The 18,537-nt window shown below is 37.1% G+C and overlaps 1 protein-coding gene across 2 annotated transcripts in view; it reads left to right on the top strand.

Moving 5' to 3' along the window:
* P4HA1 (prolyl 4-hydroxylase subunit alpha 1) overlaps positions 1-18,537 on the top strand; it is an 87,677-nt gene that overhangs the window by 15,003 nt on the left and 54,137 nt on the right. For both annotated transcript variants that reach the window (XM_037055869.1, XM_037055868.1), the window contains exons 2-5: positions 7,466-7,573; positions 8,937-9,033; positions 10,114-10,265; positions 11,164-11,301. In XM_037055869.1, coding sequence (XP_036911764.1) covers positions 7,498-7,573; positions 8,937-9,033; positions 10,114-10,265; positions 11,164-11,301 — 463 coding nt within the window. In that variant the 5' untranslated portion in view covers positions 7,466-7,497. The remainder of the gene's footprint in view (positions 1-7,465; positions 7,574-8,936; positions 9,034-10,113; positions 10,266-11,163; positions 11,302-18,537) is intronic.

The raw sequence follows: 18,537 nt of genomic DNA, 5'->3' as shown, positions 1-18,537 counted from the left end.
CAGGAACAGCAGGAACAACCTTGGGCCCTCCTCAGCTTTCCAAAGTGTTTTTGGGTGAGTGCTAATTACAGAACCAAATGGGAACAACCCCCGCCCCCCAACTATGCTAAGTCCAGGATTTCTAAGGTTAAAGCCAGTCTGGCCAATGCAAGAGGGGCTCTTGGGACTCAGAGAAGGCCATAATTGATGCTTAGACAAAAAAAAGTGGGAATTTATAGGCTTCCTTAGCTGGGTTGGAGGATTGTTGGGGTAGGTCACAGATTCAAAGCAACAATGGGAAGACTCAGGAGTGAGGAGTTTGGAACTGTTTGTCTCTGCAGGACTGTTTCCTGTTTGTAGATTGGGTTCCTATGTGTCCTCGACAAGTGGGAGAGATGGTCACAGGCAGCTCCAGATTCACATCCTTTGAGCTTAGTAACTGCACTTAAGAGCTGCTTTTTATCATTTTACTAGTCCTCCCCCTTCCCCGCTCCCCACCCCATCAGCTGTGTTCATGGAAATGAAGGTGAGTGACCGGCTTAGCCTGTGTCATGTGTCTATCTCTGGGAGAAACGAAAACAGGAACGTGCTATTCTGACAATGTATATGGATGTCCCATATCACTACTAGGTATAACTGTCTTTGAAGCATGGAGAGAAATCTGGAGGCTTATAGAGTTAGAAAATGGGACATATTCAAATATGTATAGTTAGCTACTTTTTTGTATTACAGAGTAGTTAACCACTCCATTTAAAGGCTTAGGTTGTCATAATATGAGAGTTGATGTTTTAGGTATATTATTTTGTTTACAGTTAGTTTTTTGTCATTATAAAAGTGAATACACTGCCCTGCCCATAGTGGTTCGTTTGGGTGTTATTCTGCAAAGTGAAAGGTTGACTGTTCGATTCTCAGTCAGGCACATGCCTGTGTTGTGGGCCACGTCCCTAGTGGGGGACGCAGGAGAGGCAACCACACATTGATCACAACTACAAACTAATTACAACTGATCACAACTACATTTTGTCCAAACTGATCACAACTATGTTTTTGGTAAATTTTCTCTGTGTGTTTTCTTGCATAGTCGTGATCATATTATGTTAATTAAAAATTTTAAATAAGTATTTATTTATAACTTTCTGTCAGAGTAGTAGAAACTTAATTTCATTCAATCAGCTTCTACTAGGGTTGTATGATGTTAGTTTATTTTTTAAAAGACTTTCTAAAATTTTTCTGTTACTGGGGTGACATGGGTTAATAGAATCATACGGGTTTCAAGTGGACAATTCTGTAATACAAGATCTGTATATTGCACTGTATGCTCACCACCCAAAGCCAAACCAGTTCCATCACTGTATATTAGACTCCCATGCCCCCCATTCCCTCTGGTAACCACTGCACTGCTGTCTGTGTCCGCAAGTGTCAGTTTTATATTCCCCATATGAGTGAAATTGTGTGGTTTTTCTGATTGACTTATTCCACTTAGCTTAATATTCTCAAGGTACATCCATGTTGCCACAAATGGCAGTATTTTGTCCTTTCTTATGGCTTAGTAGCATTTCATTGTGTGTATGTACCACATCTTGATTCCAGTCCTTTATCGCAGGACACTTTGGTTGTCTCCATGTCCTGGCCACCGTGAGTGATACCGCAGTGAACGTAGGAGTGCATGTCTCTTTGTGAATGTATGTATTTGAGTTTTGGGGATAGATACCCAGGAGAGGGATTGCTGGGTCACATGATAATGCTATTCTTAATTTTTTGAGGAACTGCCAGACTGTTTTTTTCCATAGTGGCTGTACCAGTTTACATTCCCACAGCAGTGAATGAGGGTTTCCTTTTCTCCACGTCTCCATCACTTGTTATCACTGGTCTTGCTGGTAATAGCCATTTTAACAGGCGTGAGGTGAATTTCACTGTTTTGATTTTCATTTAATTTCGTTTCATTGATTTTCATTTCAATAGCTAGTGAAGTTGAACATCTTTTCATCTATCTGTTGGCCATTTGCAGTATTCTTGGATTTAGAGCAGGTTTAGGTTCACAGCAAAACTGAAAGGACAGTACAGATTTCCTGTGTATTCCCTGCCCTGGCACATGGTTAATCTTAACATCCTCTGTCAGGTGGTATGTTGGTTATAATTGATGAATCTACATTGACACGTCATAATTGCCCAAAGCTCATAGTTTAAATTACCTGTTCACTCTAGGTGTTGTGTATTCGTTAACAAATGCATAATGAAGTGTATTTATCATTTTATCACACAGAGCATTTCACTGCTCTAAAAATCCTCTATGCTCCATTTATTCACTGCCGACATGTAATGCTCTTTTTACTGTCTTCATAGTTTTGCATTTTCTAGAATGTTGTATGCTTGGAATCATACAAAACATAGTCTTTTCAGATTGGCTTCTTTCACCAAGTAATATGCATTTGGGATTCCTGCCTGTGTTTTCATGGCTTAATAGCTCATTTCTTTTTAGTAATGAATAATATTCCATTATCTGAATGTATCACAGTTGATTCATTCACCTGCTGCAGGACATCTTAGTTGCTTCCAAGTTTTGACCATTATGAATTACACTGCTATAAACATCTGTGTCCTGGTTTTTATGTAGACATGTGTTTTCAGCTTCTTTGGGTAAATACCAAGGATCATGATTGCTGGATTGTATGTTAAATTTTAAGAAACTGCCAAATTATCTTCCAAAGTGGTGTACCATTTTGCATCCCCACAAGTAATGAATGAGAATTGATGTTAATTTTCAAATCTTCTCTTTTTGTTTAAATTCACAAGTTAAAGGATATGTTTATTTTAAATTTCTTAATATAGCACCATTATTAAATATTTTTTAATTGTTGATTTGTTAAATTTGTCTAATTGTTTGTTTGATGGGCAGAAAGTAGCTATCTTATTTCAGATTTTTGTGTCCTTGATTAAAGAGTTGTTTTTTGTTTAGTTATCTATTTATAGTTCCTCTTTTGTGATTTTCTGTATTCTTAATCCACTTACCTGTTAACATCTTACTGATTTGTGTAGCTTAAATGAACTCTATTTTCTTTAATTTTCCAGTTAGTAGTATAGTTTTTTTTAAAACGTATAAACCTAAATTATTTTGTGTATTTAAATCCCATCTGGCTTTCATTAAGTTGTTTTTATCATTTTTGAGTTTAGAAATTCTCTTCTTTGAGAGACCCAACAGCTTTTTTGCCGTTATTTTATATTTGTTGATTATAACTCTGTAGTCTATCTAGAATTTATTTTGCAGCATGATAAGGTAAAGGTACATGTATTTTTCATATCATTAATACTTTGAATTTTTATATAAGCACTATCATTCTTAAAATGCAATTTTCAAGCTTCTTTTCAGTAATTTCTGTAGGCTGTTGGTTCTTGATTCATTATGAGGTTTACGGATGAAGAAAGATGACAAGGAAACTTTAATGATAATATATTTTAGCGATGAAAAAATAACTTCTCAATTGACAAATCTAAACTTTCTCATAAGAGTTAAACATCAGACAGCATTTCTGATTAGCCTGCTGTTAGTACAGCAGAAGCATTTGTATTTTCTGGAAATAACATTTATTCATGAAGGAAATTATGGCAGAGACCTGTTTAAAGCGAGAAGATTCTAGACGTTTCACGCAGTCCAGGATTTTGAATGAGCCTTGTGCTTTGGCAGGAGCCCAGGGGAGGAAGTGTCTGCATCTGCTACATTCTAGAAGCTTTCCCAAAGAGTTACTGTAAAGCAGCCAAGAGAGCAGTGTACTTTACTACTGTGTGGTTCTGGAAGTATCTGGAAGTTTGCAGCAAACTTGAGGAGGAGACTTCAAAGTACTTCCAGAATGTCAGTTTCTATGGTGATTTTTATTGAGATTCAATTTAAGAAAGTAGGGTAATGTTTTGCTTTGTTTTGTTTTTGTAGTAGGGAGCTTTCCAATGTAAATTTGAACCCGCTGGTTTGGGTGAAGTCACTTGGGAAGAAACAGAGGTGCCTGCAAAAATAGGAATAGGGTGGCAAGTCAGACAAAGGACCTGTGCAGAGTAATCAGTAACCTGTTACTGGGCAAATGATATTTTAATGGTAACTTACTACCCTGTAAGGTATTAAGAACGACTTAAAAGTCCGTGTATGTGATGGAGAAAGGAACAAGAGGAGAATCAGGGCAATAGGGCGTTTAGGGAAAGCAGGGAGTAAATAAAATCTTTCTGCTGCTTAATTGGTGTCTGCATCCACCATGAAGAACACCCTAGAAAGACAACGCTACTGGGGACAAAGAAAAAAGACTGAAGAAGTATTTTGCTGCCAGTTAAAAAAAAAAGCCACAGTTAAGTACTAGGCTGGGGATTTTTTACATAGAACACAGTAGATAAGATAAAGAAACTCTACACTGAGTACTTTGAGAGAAATTACTAGCTTAAATCAACAGGGCTGTTTTTCCTTTCTTGGGTTCTGTACAATTTTAAAAAAATAACAGCTTCATTGAAGTGTAATTTATATACCATACAAATCACCCATTTAATGTCCATGATTCAGAAGGTTTTAGTTCTGTCAGTGTTTTTCCACCATTGCTCACCAGTCAGTTTTAGACATTTTCATTACAACCAAACCCCCAAATAAGTTAATTGAACTTACTTTATTTTTGAAAATATTTAGAAATTGTCTTTATTATGTTAAAGTATGCTCCCTCTACTCCCACTTTACTGAGTGTTTTTTAAATATGTTTTATTGATTATTCTATTATAGTTGTCCCATTTTCCCCTCTTCATTCCCCTCTACCCTGCACACCCTCTCCCACCCAAATTCCCCCCCTTTAGTTCATGTGTCATAAGTTCTTTAACGTCTACATTTCGTATACTATTCTTGCCCTCCCTCTATTTTCTACCTACCGTCTGTGCTACTTATTCTCTGTACCTTTTCCCCCCTTCTCCGCCTCCCACTCCCCTGTTGCTAACCCTTCACGTGATCTCCATTTCTGTGGTTCTGTTCCTGTTCTATCTGTTCGCTTAGTTTGCTTTTGCTTTTGTTTTAGGTGTGGTTGTTAAGTTTGCTGTCATTTTACTATACATGTTTTTTAATTTTCTTTTTCTTAGATAAATCCTTTTAACATTTCATATAATAAGGGCTTGGTGATGATGAACTCCTTGAACTTGACCTTATCTGAGGAGCACTTTATCTGCCCTTCCATTCTAAATGAAAACTTTGCTGGATAGAGCAATCTTAGTTGTAGGTCCTTGCCTTTCATGACTTGGAATACTTCTTTCCAGCCCCTTCTTGCCTGTAAGGTCTCCTTTGAGAAATCAGCTGACAGCCTTATGGGAATTCCTTTGTAGGTAACTGTCCCCTTATCTCTTGCTGCTTCTAGGATTCTCTCCTTCATTTTAATCTTGGATAATATAATTATGATGTACCTTGGTGTGTGCTTCCTTGGGTCCAACTTGTTTGGGACTCTCTGAGCTTCCTGGACTCCCCAGAAGTCTATTTCCTTTGCCAGATTGAGGAAGCTCTCCTTTATTATTTGTTCAAATTAGTTTTCCACTTGTTCTCCCTCTTTCCTTTCTGGTACCCCTATAATTTGGATGTTGGAATGTTTAAAGATGTCCTGGAGGTTCCTAAGCCTCTCCTCATTTTTTTGAATTCTTGTTTCTTCGTTCTTTTGTTTGGTGGTTTCTTTCTTTCTTCTGGTCCACTCCATTGATTTGAGTTCAGTTTTCTTCTATCGCTATTGGTTCCCTGTACGTTTTCCTTTATTTACTTAGTGTAGACTTCATTTTTTCATGTTATTTGCAACCAAATTCAGCCAATTCTGTGAACATCTGATTACCAGTGTTTTGAACTGTGCATCCAGTAAGTTGTCTATCTCTTTGTCGCTTAGTTGTATTTGCTCTGGGGCTTTGATTTGTTTTGGGGCCTTTTTTTTTTTTTCTTGGTCAGGTTGTGCCTGTTAGGTATGAGTGGTGGAGCCTTAGGTGCTCACCAGGGCGGGGCAACCCAGTCTCTGGGTTATGAGGTTGTATGTGGGGGCGGGGCCAGAGAGGGAACAATGGTGCTAGTTCCGCTCTCTGTAGGATTTCAGTCCCTTCTGCTGCTTCCCCCAAGCAAACTGGGCCCTTCTGGTGCTGGTTCCCGGGTGGGTGGGCTTGCGTACGTTCTAGGACCCTATGGGTCACTCCAACAAACTCGCCAGTGAGGCTGGGAGTCTCTCCCATTGCCTCAACCCCCACAGGTGTTTTCAGTCGGTGTTCTGAGGCTTTGTTTTCCCGTGCTGGGACCCTGGGTTGCAAGGTCTGTCTTGCTCCCCAGTTTCACCTGGTTTATCTGAGTGCGAATGTGTGACCACCCGGTCAGTCAGCCACCTTTTGTGCCTCACTGAGTCTCCCCATTGCCACCCCGTGCCCAGGGTCTGACAGCCGCCATCTTTCGCCCCCCAGGGTCTGTCAGTTGCTGCCTTGCACTCCTGGGGTCCTCAAGCCACTGCTTTTTTTTGCCAGGATCCCTGTCCATCTGACTCCGCCCTTCCTACTGGTCTGGACAAATGTGTCTATTTTAATTCCTTGGTTGTCGAACTTCCATACAGTTCGATTTCCTGCCAGTACTGGTTGTTTTTTGTTTCTAAATTGTTGTCCTTATTTTGGTAGTGTGAGGAGGCACAGTGTGTCTGCCTTTGCTTCCATCTTGGCTGGAAGACTAATTGAACTTATTTTAAAATTTAAAGCCATATAGGGAAAAGATGGAGCAAGTTGGGAATGAAAGGATTAATTAGAAAGCTCAGAAAACTTTTTTCTCTTTAGAACGCATTCTAACGTTTTAGAGTGTATTTGGGTAATATTTAAATCAGATTACTTTAATAGAGCAGTATGTTTTTATGGGAAATTGATGGTTTAGTTCTGGATCACAGAACAGTTATTTTTCAGGCTATATGAAAGCAGCACTACTATCCAGTTACCCTAATTGTGGTAGTTAGTGATTAAGGAGAAAATAAACTCAGGTTGAATTGTAAGCATAAATTATCAAGTGATGACAAACATGTATTTTTTAACATGAAATCAAGTTAATAATATAATTATATGAAAAATAAAATAGTGGCTCTTATAAAGTAATTAATCAATTTACAAGAATTAGCAGCAGCCCTGGCTGGTATAGCTCAGTGGATTGAGCACAGGCCTGCGAACCAAAGGATTGCGGTTCAATTCTCAGTCAGGCAGGGCACATGCCTGGGTTGCAGGCCAGTTCCCAGCAGGGGACGTATGAGAGGCAACCATACATTGATATTTCTCTCCCTCTCTCCTTCCCTTCCCCTCTAAAGATAAATTAAAAAAATACTTAGTACGTTAACATAAATATAACAAAAAAAGAATTAGCAGCAGTTCTACCGGCAACCTTGAGGGGTCTGACTTACATTTTTGTTTTTAAGAAAAATAAGGTAGAAACTTTTCCTACTCTGCCTTTAAAAATTTTTTTGTAATGACCATATTTTTCTTGTAGGTGTGTGAACCTGTAAAATAAAGACTTCCAAAATGATCCGGTGTATTTTAATCATAGGAATTCTACTTCCCCAGTATTTGGCCCATCCAGGCTTTTTTACTTCAATTGGTAAGTCTTAACTCTTTTTTGGTTTGTATTGTTTTTGCATTTAAAATTTTTTATTTTTTTGGTGTTTTAAGTTAGTAAAAAGAAATATACTATATTCTAAAAGACATTCTCATTTTAAAATTCAATTTGTTTTTCTTTAAATATTTTTTCTGATTATAAACGCAGAACATTTACAGATTAGAAACTTATGAAAATTTAGGAAAGCATACAAAAGAAAATTCTCTATTAATGGTTCCATCCAGGAAATAATTTAATGCATATACTTAGTCTTTCTTGAGAGCTTGTTTGGAGGTTCTATCAGGGGAGCGCAGCTACTCGTATACCCTTGACAGAAGACTGGTCCTCTCCTCTAGTTGGAAAGGTTGTCCTCTTCGACTGAGTGCGCAGCTTCAGGAGGGACGCACATGGATCAGTGAGGGAGGAAGGTGACACCCGCCTAGCCAGCCAGATCAGCCAAATCAACCCTAGCGATCAATGGGGCGACAGATGTTGCAGCCAGATTGCCCTCAAATCCTACTTAGTCTTTCTTAATACACAGGTATACACAGCATTATTTCATAGCCTGTGTTTCCAATTAAGAATCTATTGTGAGCCAAACTACTTTTTCCTACATTATGATTTTAAGAAATCTATAAAGTAATGTAAAAATGGCATATTGTTTAAAGGAGAAAGAATCAGAAGTGTATCGAGTGTAAGACACCTGCATGTTCTCTTACCCCCAGAAATATTCCTCATGGTTGATGTGTATCCTTGTATCCTTTTATATTTTCCTATATGCATATTTCATTGGTCTTAAATGGGATGTTTTCCTTTATTTTATTGCCTAGCTTTACCCTTGTGTGATTGTAGGGCTAGTTAAAACACAAGTATTGTATTTATGACACCTAATTTCAGAAAATAAAATGATGAGTTCTCTCATTCCCATTATAAATAAATATGGATTATTTGATTTTCAGATGTGAATAATACTTTTTGTTAGTGTAGTTTTTATTTATGGAATAAAAAATTAATTCTAACTAGCCTAAAATATTAAATAATGGTGTGGGGGGAGTTGGGGTCAAGAAGAAATACTGATCCTCGGAAAGTAGTGTTGTTATATTTTTAGATGAGATGACAATTTACCAATACAGTCCATCCTTGCAAGTTAGGTAGCTTGAAAATTAGAATTGGAACACATCAGTAGAAAAATTTTTGGCTTTGTTTTTATTTACCCGTTTTTTTAAAAAAGGAAGAAAAGTATGCTCTCTCATGCCAGTTAAATTGTTTTAGGGAAAGAAGCATTCTTGATTATTCTTAAATTAGTCTTAAATACTAGTGTTGATGAATATGGGTATTTGACAGTCTTTCCTTCTCCTTCTTTAAGGTCAGATGACTGATTTGATTTATATAGAGAAAGACCTGGTGACTTCCCTGAAAGACTATATTAAGGCAGAAGAAGACAAATTAGAACAAATAAAAAAGTAAGAAAAAGTATTTATTTATTATGACTCTGACTCTACCTGTTTTACTTCTTGAGCTAAAACATTGAATGGAAATGAAAGCTATCTCTCAGTCTTAAAAAGCCAGATGAAATGGCTAAAATAGGAGCAAAGAAAACAAGAGTTAGGCCTGGGCCAAGAGTTCACATGGAAGAACATGGATTGAGATAAGAATATAAATGGATATGGTTGTTGACTGAAAAATTTTTAAAATGGTTGTTAATATCTTCTGTCCTGTAACCTCCCTAATCAAAACACTTTCTGGAGCAGTTTCCCAAATCTATTTATCTTTCACTGCTATGGTTCCATTCTAGAGATTACAGTGAGAAGTATGGTTAGTATTATTTAATTGATATAGTTTTTCCTCAAAGGATAATTTTTGGGGTTTTTTTTAAAGATTTTATTTATTTATCTTTAGAGGGGAAGGAGAGAGGGTGAGAAATACCAATGTATGGTTGTCTCTTGTGCATCTCCTGCTGGGAACTGGCCTGCAACCCAGGCATGTGCCCTGACTGGGAGTGGAACCACGATCTCCTGGTTCACAGGCGGATAATTTTTTTTTTAATTGACTTGGGTTCATAGTTAATCCTGACCTGAGAATTCATATATTTTGTTTAATAAGTTGCTAAGTACTCATTTTGGGGGGGGTTATGAATATAAAATTTTGGTGTTACTTTGATTTAAATGGACATATAACTGAATTTGGATTGGGCTAATTTGTACTTTGCAATAATCAGTTATTTGGCTTTAAGGACCTGTGTGTGAATGAATATTTACACCATTACTAGAGGGATCCAATTACAACTTTTACTAGGATAGGTTTCATTTACTATAACCATTTGGGAGGGAAAAAACTAAAGAAAAAAAGTCTTGTAGTTATATTTTTATTCTGCCATGCTAGATTTTATCCTTAAGAGTGTTATGCTTTTTAAAAAAACCTTCATAATTTTACTTTTAAAAAGAATTTTCGGATACCGTTTTAATTCAAAAACTTCTAATATAGACGTTTTTTGAGTGCATTACTAAATTGTGTTTTCCTAATTATATATCTTACATGTATAGATGGGCAGAGAAGTTAGATCGGCTAACTAGCACAGCAACAAAAGATCCCGAAGGATTTGTTGGGCATCCTGTAAATGCCTTCAAGTTAGTGAAACGTCTGAACACTGAATGGAGTGAGTTGGAGAATCTAGTCCTTAAGGATATGTCAGATGGTAAGAAAATGAGCCCCCAAAAGTAAGGCAATATTGCTACCACCTGTAGAAATGCCAAAAGTAGAGATATATTCAGTTCTAGAACATCAAGTGTTAACTATTACAACTGAATTATTTCTGGGGTGTTTTTTCTTTAAATTTATTTTTATTTATAGATCGAGGAAAAGGGAGGGAGAAAGAGAGGGAGAGAAACATCGATATATGAGAGATACATCAATTGATTGCTTCTCACATGCCCTCAGTTGAGGACCTGCCTTGCAGCCCAGGCATATGCCCTGACTGGGAATCGAATTGATGACCTTTCAGTTTTCAGGCCAATGCTCAATCCACTGAGCCATACCAGCCAGTGCTGATAATCTTAAATATATAATTAATAACTCTTCTTCTCCTTAAAGAATTCCACCAAACTTTATATATTTACATATGTATATAATGTGTGACACATGGAAGAAAGTAGCAGAATTTAAGAGCATTTGTTTTACGTACCATCTGTTACCTGAAAGTATAATTGGTTGCTAATGAATGTCATTTTCAAATCTGTTCATTTTTCAGGTTAGTGGAGGCCATGTTATGTAACTAAAAGCTCTATTATTATGTTAGTTGATGTTTATCTACTAATGTATACAGACATAATTTATTTATGTCTACTAATACAGGCATAATTTATGCAGTGATCTCAGGTTAAGTAACATTAGAAAAGATTTGGGAAAATAGAAGGAGTTAGAGGTATGTCAAATCTCATTCAGTGTATTTAATTTTTTCTCATTGAGCATGTGGAACATAGTATGGTAGAAAATTATAATAAATCAATTTTGAAAAAACTTTGTAAAGACTATATTGGAAATTTGAAGTCTCTGAGGTTCTTAGTCTCCCTCCTCCCTTATTTCCTTATTTCCAGGCTTTATCTCTAACCTAACAATTCAGAGACAGTACTTTCCTAATGATGAAGATCAAGTTGGGGCAGCCAAAGCCCTATTGCGTCTCCAGGACACCTACAATTTGGATACAGATACCATTTCAAAGGGTAATCTTCCAGGTAGGAATTCTTTTAGTCTATACCATACCTGTCACCTGGCTTCTCTGTGCAGTCCAGTAGGACACTGTTAATGTGAAAAAGACTTCATTATTTTAAGATTTTTAACTTTGTTTTGTAATCTTTGATGACAAAACCAACCCTCCATTTCTCATGGACTTAATAGTTGGGGATAAGCTTCTAGCTTGTTACTTTGAAAGCTTACAATTATAAGGACTAACCTTAAGTAGGCAATTTTAGCATGTAAGAAAAAGAAACAGTTTTCCAAATGTTTTTATTTACAACGTCCAGTGTTTGCATGTAAAGTTGTAAGGAAATTGATAATCAAAGATTATGTGTTCAATAATTAAAAAACCAAGACCTGTTGGGTATGTGCAGATTTTTTAAGTGTTCTGCAGTGTAAATCCTGCTTCCTAATCTGTTTTTGGCAAAACCCATTTTTTACACTTGATTTTAGCCAAAAGGCCAGGAATTGATACAAAACCCATTTTTTAAAGTTATGGCTGATTATTTCATAATAATTTGCTTTAAAGATTTTTATTGTACAAAATCATGTAACAAAATTAACTATTTTAACCAATTTTTTTTTAATTTTATTTATTTATTTTTTAGAGGGGAAGGAGAGAGGGAGAGAAACATCAGTGTATGGTTGCCTTTTGTGCCTCCCATGCTGGTAGTTAGCCTGCAAGGAACCGGCCTGCAACCCAGGCATGTGCCCTGACTGGGAATCGAACCGCGATTGTCTGGTTCGCAGGCCCGCACTCAATCCACTGAGCTACACCAGCCAGGGCCTTAACCAATTTTAAATGTGCTGTTTAGTGGCTCTAAGTATGTTCACATTGTTGTACAACCATCACCATCATCCATCTCCATAGCTCCTTTGATCATATAAAACAAGCTCTATACCCATTAAACAATAAGTCCCATTTCCTTCTTTCTCCAGCCCCTAAAAATCATCATTCTACTTACTTGTCTCTATGATTCAAGTACCTCATAAATGGAATTATAAAGTGTTCGTCTTTCTGTGATTGGCTTATTTCACTTCACATAGTGTCCTCAAGGATCATCCATATTATAGCTTGTGTCAGAATTTCCCTATTTCTTAAGGTTGAATAATAATCCATTACATGTATATACCACATTTTGTTTATCTATTCACTCATCAACCAGACACACATGGGTTGCTTCCAAATTTTCTCTATTGTGAATAATTCAGCTATGAACGTGAGGGTGCTAATATTTCTTCAAGACCTTGTTGTCTATTCTTTGAGTATATGTACAGAAATGGAATTGCTGGATCATATGGTAATTCTTTTTTTTTTTTTGAGAAACTGCCATACTATTTTCTATAGTAGCTATAGCATTTTACATTCTCACCAACAGTGCATAATTTCTCAACATCCTTGCCAACACTTGCTGTTTTCATTTTTATTTTTTTGATAGTAAGCATTCTAATCGATGTGAGTTGGTAGCTTGTTATAGTTTTGCATTTCTCCAATTATCAGCGATGTTGAGCATACTTTCATGTGCTTAGCAGCCATCCGCATACCTTCTTTGGAGAAATGTATGTTTAAACCCTTTGTCCTTTTTTTATAGTGTTTGTTTATTTTTTGTTGCTGAATTTTAAGAGTTCTTTACATATTTTGGATATTAATGCCTTAGAATCTAAATGATTTGAAAATATTTTCTCCCATTCTGTGAGTTGCCTTTGCACTTTATTGATTCTGTGTTTTGATATACAAAATTATAAAAAATTTAATGTCCAATTTGTTTATTTTTTTCTTTTGTTGCCTGTGCCTTTAGGATCATGTGCAAGAAGAAATCAGTGTCCAATCCAGTGTCATGAAGCTTTTGTCCAGTGTTTTCTTCTAAGAGTTTATTTTTTAAAATTTATTTTTAGAGAAAGAAGGAAGGAGGGAGAAAGAAAGGGAGAGAAATATCAGTTGGTTGCCTCTCGCACACCTCCCAACTTGGGACCTGATGGGCAACCCAGGCATGTGCCCTGACTGGGAGTTGAACTGGTGACCCTTTGGTTTGCAGGCTAGTGTTCAATCTACTGAGCTACACCAGTCAGGGCTCTTTGAAGTTTTATTTATTTAGGTCCTAGGTCCATTTTGAGTTGTTTTTTCATGTATGGTTATGTAAGGGTTCAACTTCATGTTTTTGCAAGCAGATACCCAATTTTCCCAGCACCATTTCTTCAAAAGACTGTCCTTTCCCCATTGAGTGGCCTTGGCACCCTTGTCAGAAATCATTTGACCATACATCTGAGGGTTGTTTCTGGGCTCTATTCCGTTGATCTATGTCTGTCCTTATGCTAATACCATACTGTTTTTGCGACTTGGAGCTTTGTAGTAAGTTTTGAAATCAGGAGGTATGAAATCTTCAGTTTTGTCCTTTTCCAAAATTGTTTTGGCTATTTGGGATCCCTTGAGATTTTATATGAGTTGTAAGATTCATTTTTTTAAAATTATTGTAAAAAATGTCATTGGGATTTGGGTGGGAATTACATTGAATCTAGATTGCTTTAGGTAGTAATTGACATCTTAACAATATAAACTTTCCAATCCTATGGACATGGGATATATTTCCATTTATTTATGTCTTCCTTAATTTCTTTTTTTTAAAAAGATTTTATTTATTTATTTATTTTTAGAGGGAGGAAGGGAGAGAGGGAAACATCAGTTTCTCTTGAAACTGATGGTTGCCTCTTGAGCTCCCCCTACTGGGGACCTGGTCTGCCACCCAGGCATGTGCCCTGACTGAGAATCTAACCTGCTGCTCTTTGGTTCACAGGCTGATGCTCAATCCACTGAGCCACACCAGCCAGGGTAATTTCTCTCTTTCTAAAAAGTTTGAAATATATCTCTTTTTAAAAGTATTTTTTTTATTTATTTTTGAAAGGAAGGGAGGGAGAAAGAGAGAGAGAAACATGGATTGGTTGCCTCTCCCATGTGCCCCAACTGGGACCTAACCCTTCAGTTTGTGGGGACTACACCCAACCCACTGAGCCATACCACCCAGGGCTCTGTTCTTTAATTTCTTTCACCAGGGTTTGATAGTTTTCATTGTACAAGTCTTTCATTTCCTTGGTTAATTCCTATGTATTTTATTCCTAGAATTGTTTTAGTAATTTTTCTATTCAGATTGTACATTGTTCATATCAGAAATGTATTTGATTTTTGTGTATTGACTTTGTATCCTATTATTTTCCTGAATTCACTTAATAGCTCTAACAGTTTGTTGTAGAATATTTAGGGTTTCCCCTATTTAAGGTAGTATCATCTGCAACCAGAGATCATTGTACTTCTTTTAAATTTGGTTACCTTTTACTGCTTTCTTTTCCTGGCTTACCATATATTTCAGACTATAAGACACACTTTTTTAACCACATTTTTTGCCTCAAATTTTTTTTTCCTATTTCCCTCCTCTAAAACCTAGGTGTGTCTTATGGTGAGGACCCCAGATGCACTTTGGTTTTAGAGGAGGAAAATAGGGGGGAAATTTTGAAGCAAAAAATGTGGTTAAAAGGTATGTCTTATAGTCTGAAAAATAGAGTGATTGCTCTGACTTGAACTTCCAGCACTAAGTTGAATAGAAGTGGTGAAAGTGGGCGTCCTTCTTCTTGATATAAAGGAAGAGCTTTGCCTTTCACCATTGAGTATGTTTGCTGTGAGTTTTTTCAAATATATCTTTTATTTATTATGTTAGGGTAATTTTCTCTATTTTTCATTTGTTTTTTTTTTAAATCATGAAAGCGTGTTGGATTTTGTCAAATGCTTTTTCTGACTTAATCGAGATGATCATGTGGTGTTTTTCTTTTATTCTGTCAATGTGGTGTGCTACAGTAATCAGTTTTCATATATTGAAACATCTTTGCACTCCAGGAATAAATCCCCCTTGGTCATGGTGTATAATCATTTTAATATGCTGCTGAATTCTGTTGGCTAGTATTTTGTTGAGGATGTTTTGCATCAGTGTTTGTAAGGGCTAATTGGTCTGAAGTTTTCTTGTGTCTTTGCCTGGATTTGGTATAAGGGTAATAATGCTGGCTTCAGAGAATGAGATAGGAAATATTCTCTCCTGTTCAATTTTTTTTTGGAAAAGTTTGAAAAGGATTGGTGTTAGGTTTTTTGTTTGTTTTTTTAAATATACTTTATTGATTATGCCATTACAGTTGTCCTATTCCCCCCTTCACTCCCTTCCACCCTGCACACCCCCTCCCCCACCATTCTCCCCCTTTAGTTATGATCGCGTGTCTCAAGTTCTTTAGATTCTATATTTCCCCCACTATTCTTGCCCTCTCCCTATCTATTTTTTGCCTACTGTCTATGCTACTTATTTTCTGTATCTTCTCCCCGCTTCTCCTCCTCCCACTCCCCTGTTGCTAACCCTCCATGTGATCTCCATTTCTATGGTTCCGCTCCTGACCTAGCTGTCCTCTTAGTTTGCTTTTGTTTTAGGTGTGGTTGTTAATAACTGTGAGTTTGCTGTCCTTTCACTGTTCGTATTTTTCATCTTCTTTTTCTTAGATAAGTTCCTTTAACATTTCATATAATAAGGGTTTGGTGGTGATGAACTCCTTGAATTTGACCTTATCTGAGAAGCACTTTATCTGCCCTTCCATTCTAAATGAAAGCTTTGCTGGATAGAGCAATCTTAGATGTAGGTCTTTGGATTTCATGACTTGGAATAGTTCTTTCCAGCCCCTTCTTGCCTGTAAGGTCTCTTTTGAGAAATCAGCTGACAGTCTGATGGGTACTCCTTTGTAGGTGACTGTCCCCTTATCTCTTGCTGCTTCTAGGATTCTCTCCTTCATTTTAATCTTGGCTAATGTAATGATGATGTACCTTGGTGTGTTCCTTCTTGGGTCCACCTTCTTTGGGACTCTCTGAGCTTCCTGGATTTCCTGGAAGTCCATTGCCTTTGCCAGATTGGGGAAGTTCTCCTTTATTATTTACTCTAATAAGTTTTCCACTTGTGGCTTTTCCTCTTTTTCTCTGGTACCCCTGTAATTCGGATGTTGGAACGTTTAAAGATGTCCTGGAGGTTCCTAAGCCTCTCTTCACTTTCTTGAATTCTTGTTTCTTCATATTTTTTTGTTTGGTCATTTTTTTCTTTTTTCTGGTCTACTCCCTAGATTTGAGTCCCAATTTCCTTTCCATCACTATTGGTTTCCTGTGCATTTCCCTTCATTTCAATTAGTTTAGCCTTCATTTGTTCCTCTAATTTGTGACTAAAACCAACCAGTTCTGTGAGCATCCTGATCACTAGTGGTTTGAACTGTGCATCTGATAGGTTGGCTATCTCTTGGTCGCTTAGAAGTATTGGCTCTGGGGCTTTGGGCTGCTTTTGAGCCATAATGTTTTGGTCTGTTTGCGCCTGTTCCCTGTGAGGGGTGGAGCTTTAGGTGTTCACCAGGGTAGGGTGACCCAGTTGCTGGGTTGTGACACTGTATGTGGGGGTGGGGTCAGAGAGGGGCAGTGGCGTTTGTTCCTCGCTCTCTCGGATTTTGGTCTCCTCTGCGGCTTCCCACAAGCAAACCTGGGCCCCCTGGTGAACAGGTGTGTGGGCCTGTGCACCTTCCAGGACCCTGTGGGTCTCTCCAACGAACTCTCTGTGAGCCTGGGAGCTTCTCCTGGCACCTTGACCCCAAAAGTTTTTCCAATTGGTGCTTTTAAGCTTTAATTCCCGATGCCCTAGCCTGCGCAGTCTGTCTCACTCCTTGGTCTGTCTCACTCTTCGCTCCTTCACCTGATTTATCCGTGCACGAATGTGTGACCACGGTCAGCCACTTTGCTCCCCCACTGGGTCTGCCTGTTGCCACCCCACACCTGGGATCTGCCAACCGCTGCCTGGTTTTTCCTGCCTGACCTCGCTCTGCCAGCCACTGACTCCGCCCTCCTTACAGGTCTGGCTGAATGGTTCATTGTTGTCAGACTTCTGTACAGTTCAATTTTCTGTGTTTTGGTTGCATTTTTGTTACTAAAACTTTGTTGTCTTTAAACTTGGTTGTGCGAGGAGGCATAGTGTTTCCACCTATGCCTCCATCTTGGCCAGAAGCCCGGTGTTAGGTTTTTAAATGTTCTGTAGAATTCTCTAGGGAAGCCATCATTAGGTCCAGGGCTTTTCTTTGTCAGGATACTTTTGATTACTGATTCAGTCTCCTTACTAGTGATAGGTCTATTTGGACTTCCTATTTTTTTCCTTAGGCTTAGCAGGTTTTGTGTTTCTAGAAAATTTGCCCATTTTATCTAGACTTTCGAGTGTACAATTTTTTCTTAGTATTCCCTTATAATCCTTTGTATTTCTGTTGAATTGGTATTATGGCCCACACTATACTTTCTGATTTTAGTAATTTGAATATTTTCCTTTTTTCTTAGTTGATTCAGCTAAAGGATTGTCAATTTTTTTGATACTTTTAAAAAGCCAACTTTTGGTGTCATTAATTTTCTGTTTTTTCTTTACTTAATTAACCTTTGCTTTAATATTTCCTTTCTTTTGCCAGCTTTGGGTTTAATGTGCTCTTGTTTTTTCTAATTTCTTAAGTTGTAAACAGGTTGCCTGAGATCTTTTCTTGTTTTTTAATATAAGCATTTATAATTATAAATTTCTCCCTTAACACTGCTTTTCCTCTGTCTCATAAGTTTTGGTATATTGAGTTTTCATTTTCATTTGTTTTGAGGTACTCCTAATTTCCTCTGTCATTTCTTCTTTGATATCTTTTTTGTTTAAAAATGTGTTAAGTTTTACAGTTTGTTTTATTGTTATAGCCTTATTTTATTAATCATTTTGAACTTCACATGATTATTTTACTTTTTGCCATCTCTGTCATTTTCTATGACTGTGGGCTTGCTGCCATTACTATCTCCTTGTCATTATCAACTGAAGAAATAAGATATGTTACCTTTGTCTTCATACCGAAGTGATTTTCTCGGTAATAAAGTACCGTAGGGTGAGTTATTTGTTACGATGCTTTGTTGCTCATCTCCATTCCTTTGGGGTGAAGCATAAAGTGGAAAACTAATCATGATGTAATGTTAAATACAATTTCTAGTAAGCTGGACTAATTCCATTACTTGGATTTCTATAAATGTATAAATTTGCAATTTTCATTTTGTTTCTAATAAAAATATAAAACTTCTGATCGTGACTTAATTTTGAAAAATTGGCTTCTGGTTTAAAACATCAATATGTTTAAGAGATGTTAGTTATTTAATGTGTGCCAGCCATTGTATT

This window comes from Sturnira hondurensis, unplaced genomic scaffold (genome assembly GCF_014824575.4).
Source record: "Sturnira hondurensis isolate 20B ecotype Veracruz unplaced genomic scaffold, ASM1482457v3 Scaffold0008761, whole genome shotgun sequence".
Classification (NCBI taxonomy): domain Eukaryota; kingdom Metazoa; phylum Chordata; class Mammalia; order Chiroptera; family Phyllostomidae; genus Sturnira; species Sturnira hondurensis.
The sequence above is the reverse complement of the archived record's forward strand: the minus strand, read 5'-3'. Positions and strand labels throughout refer to the sequence as shown.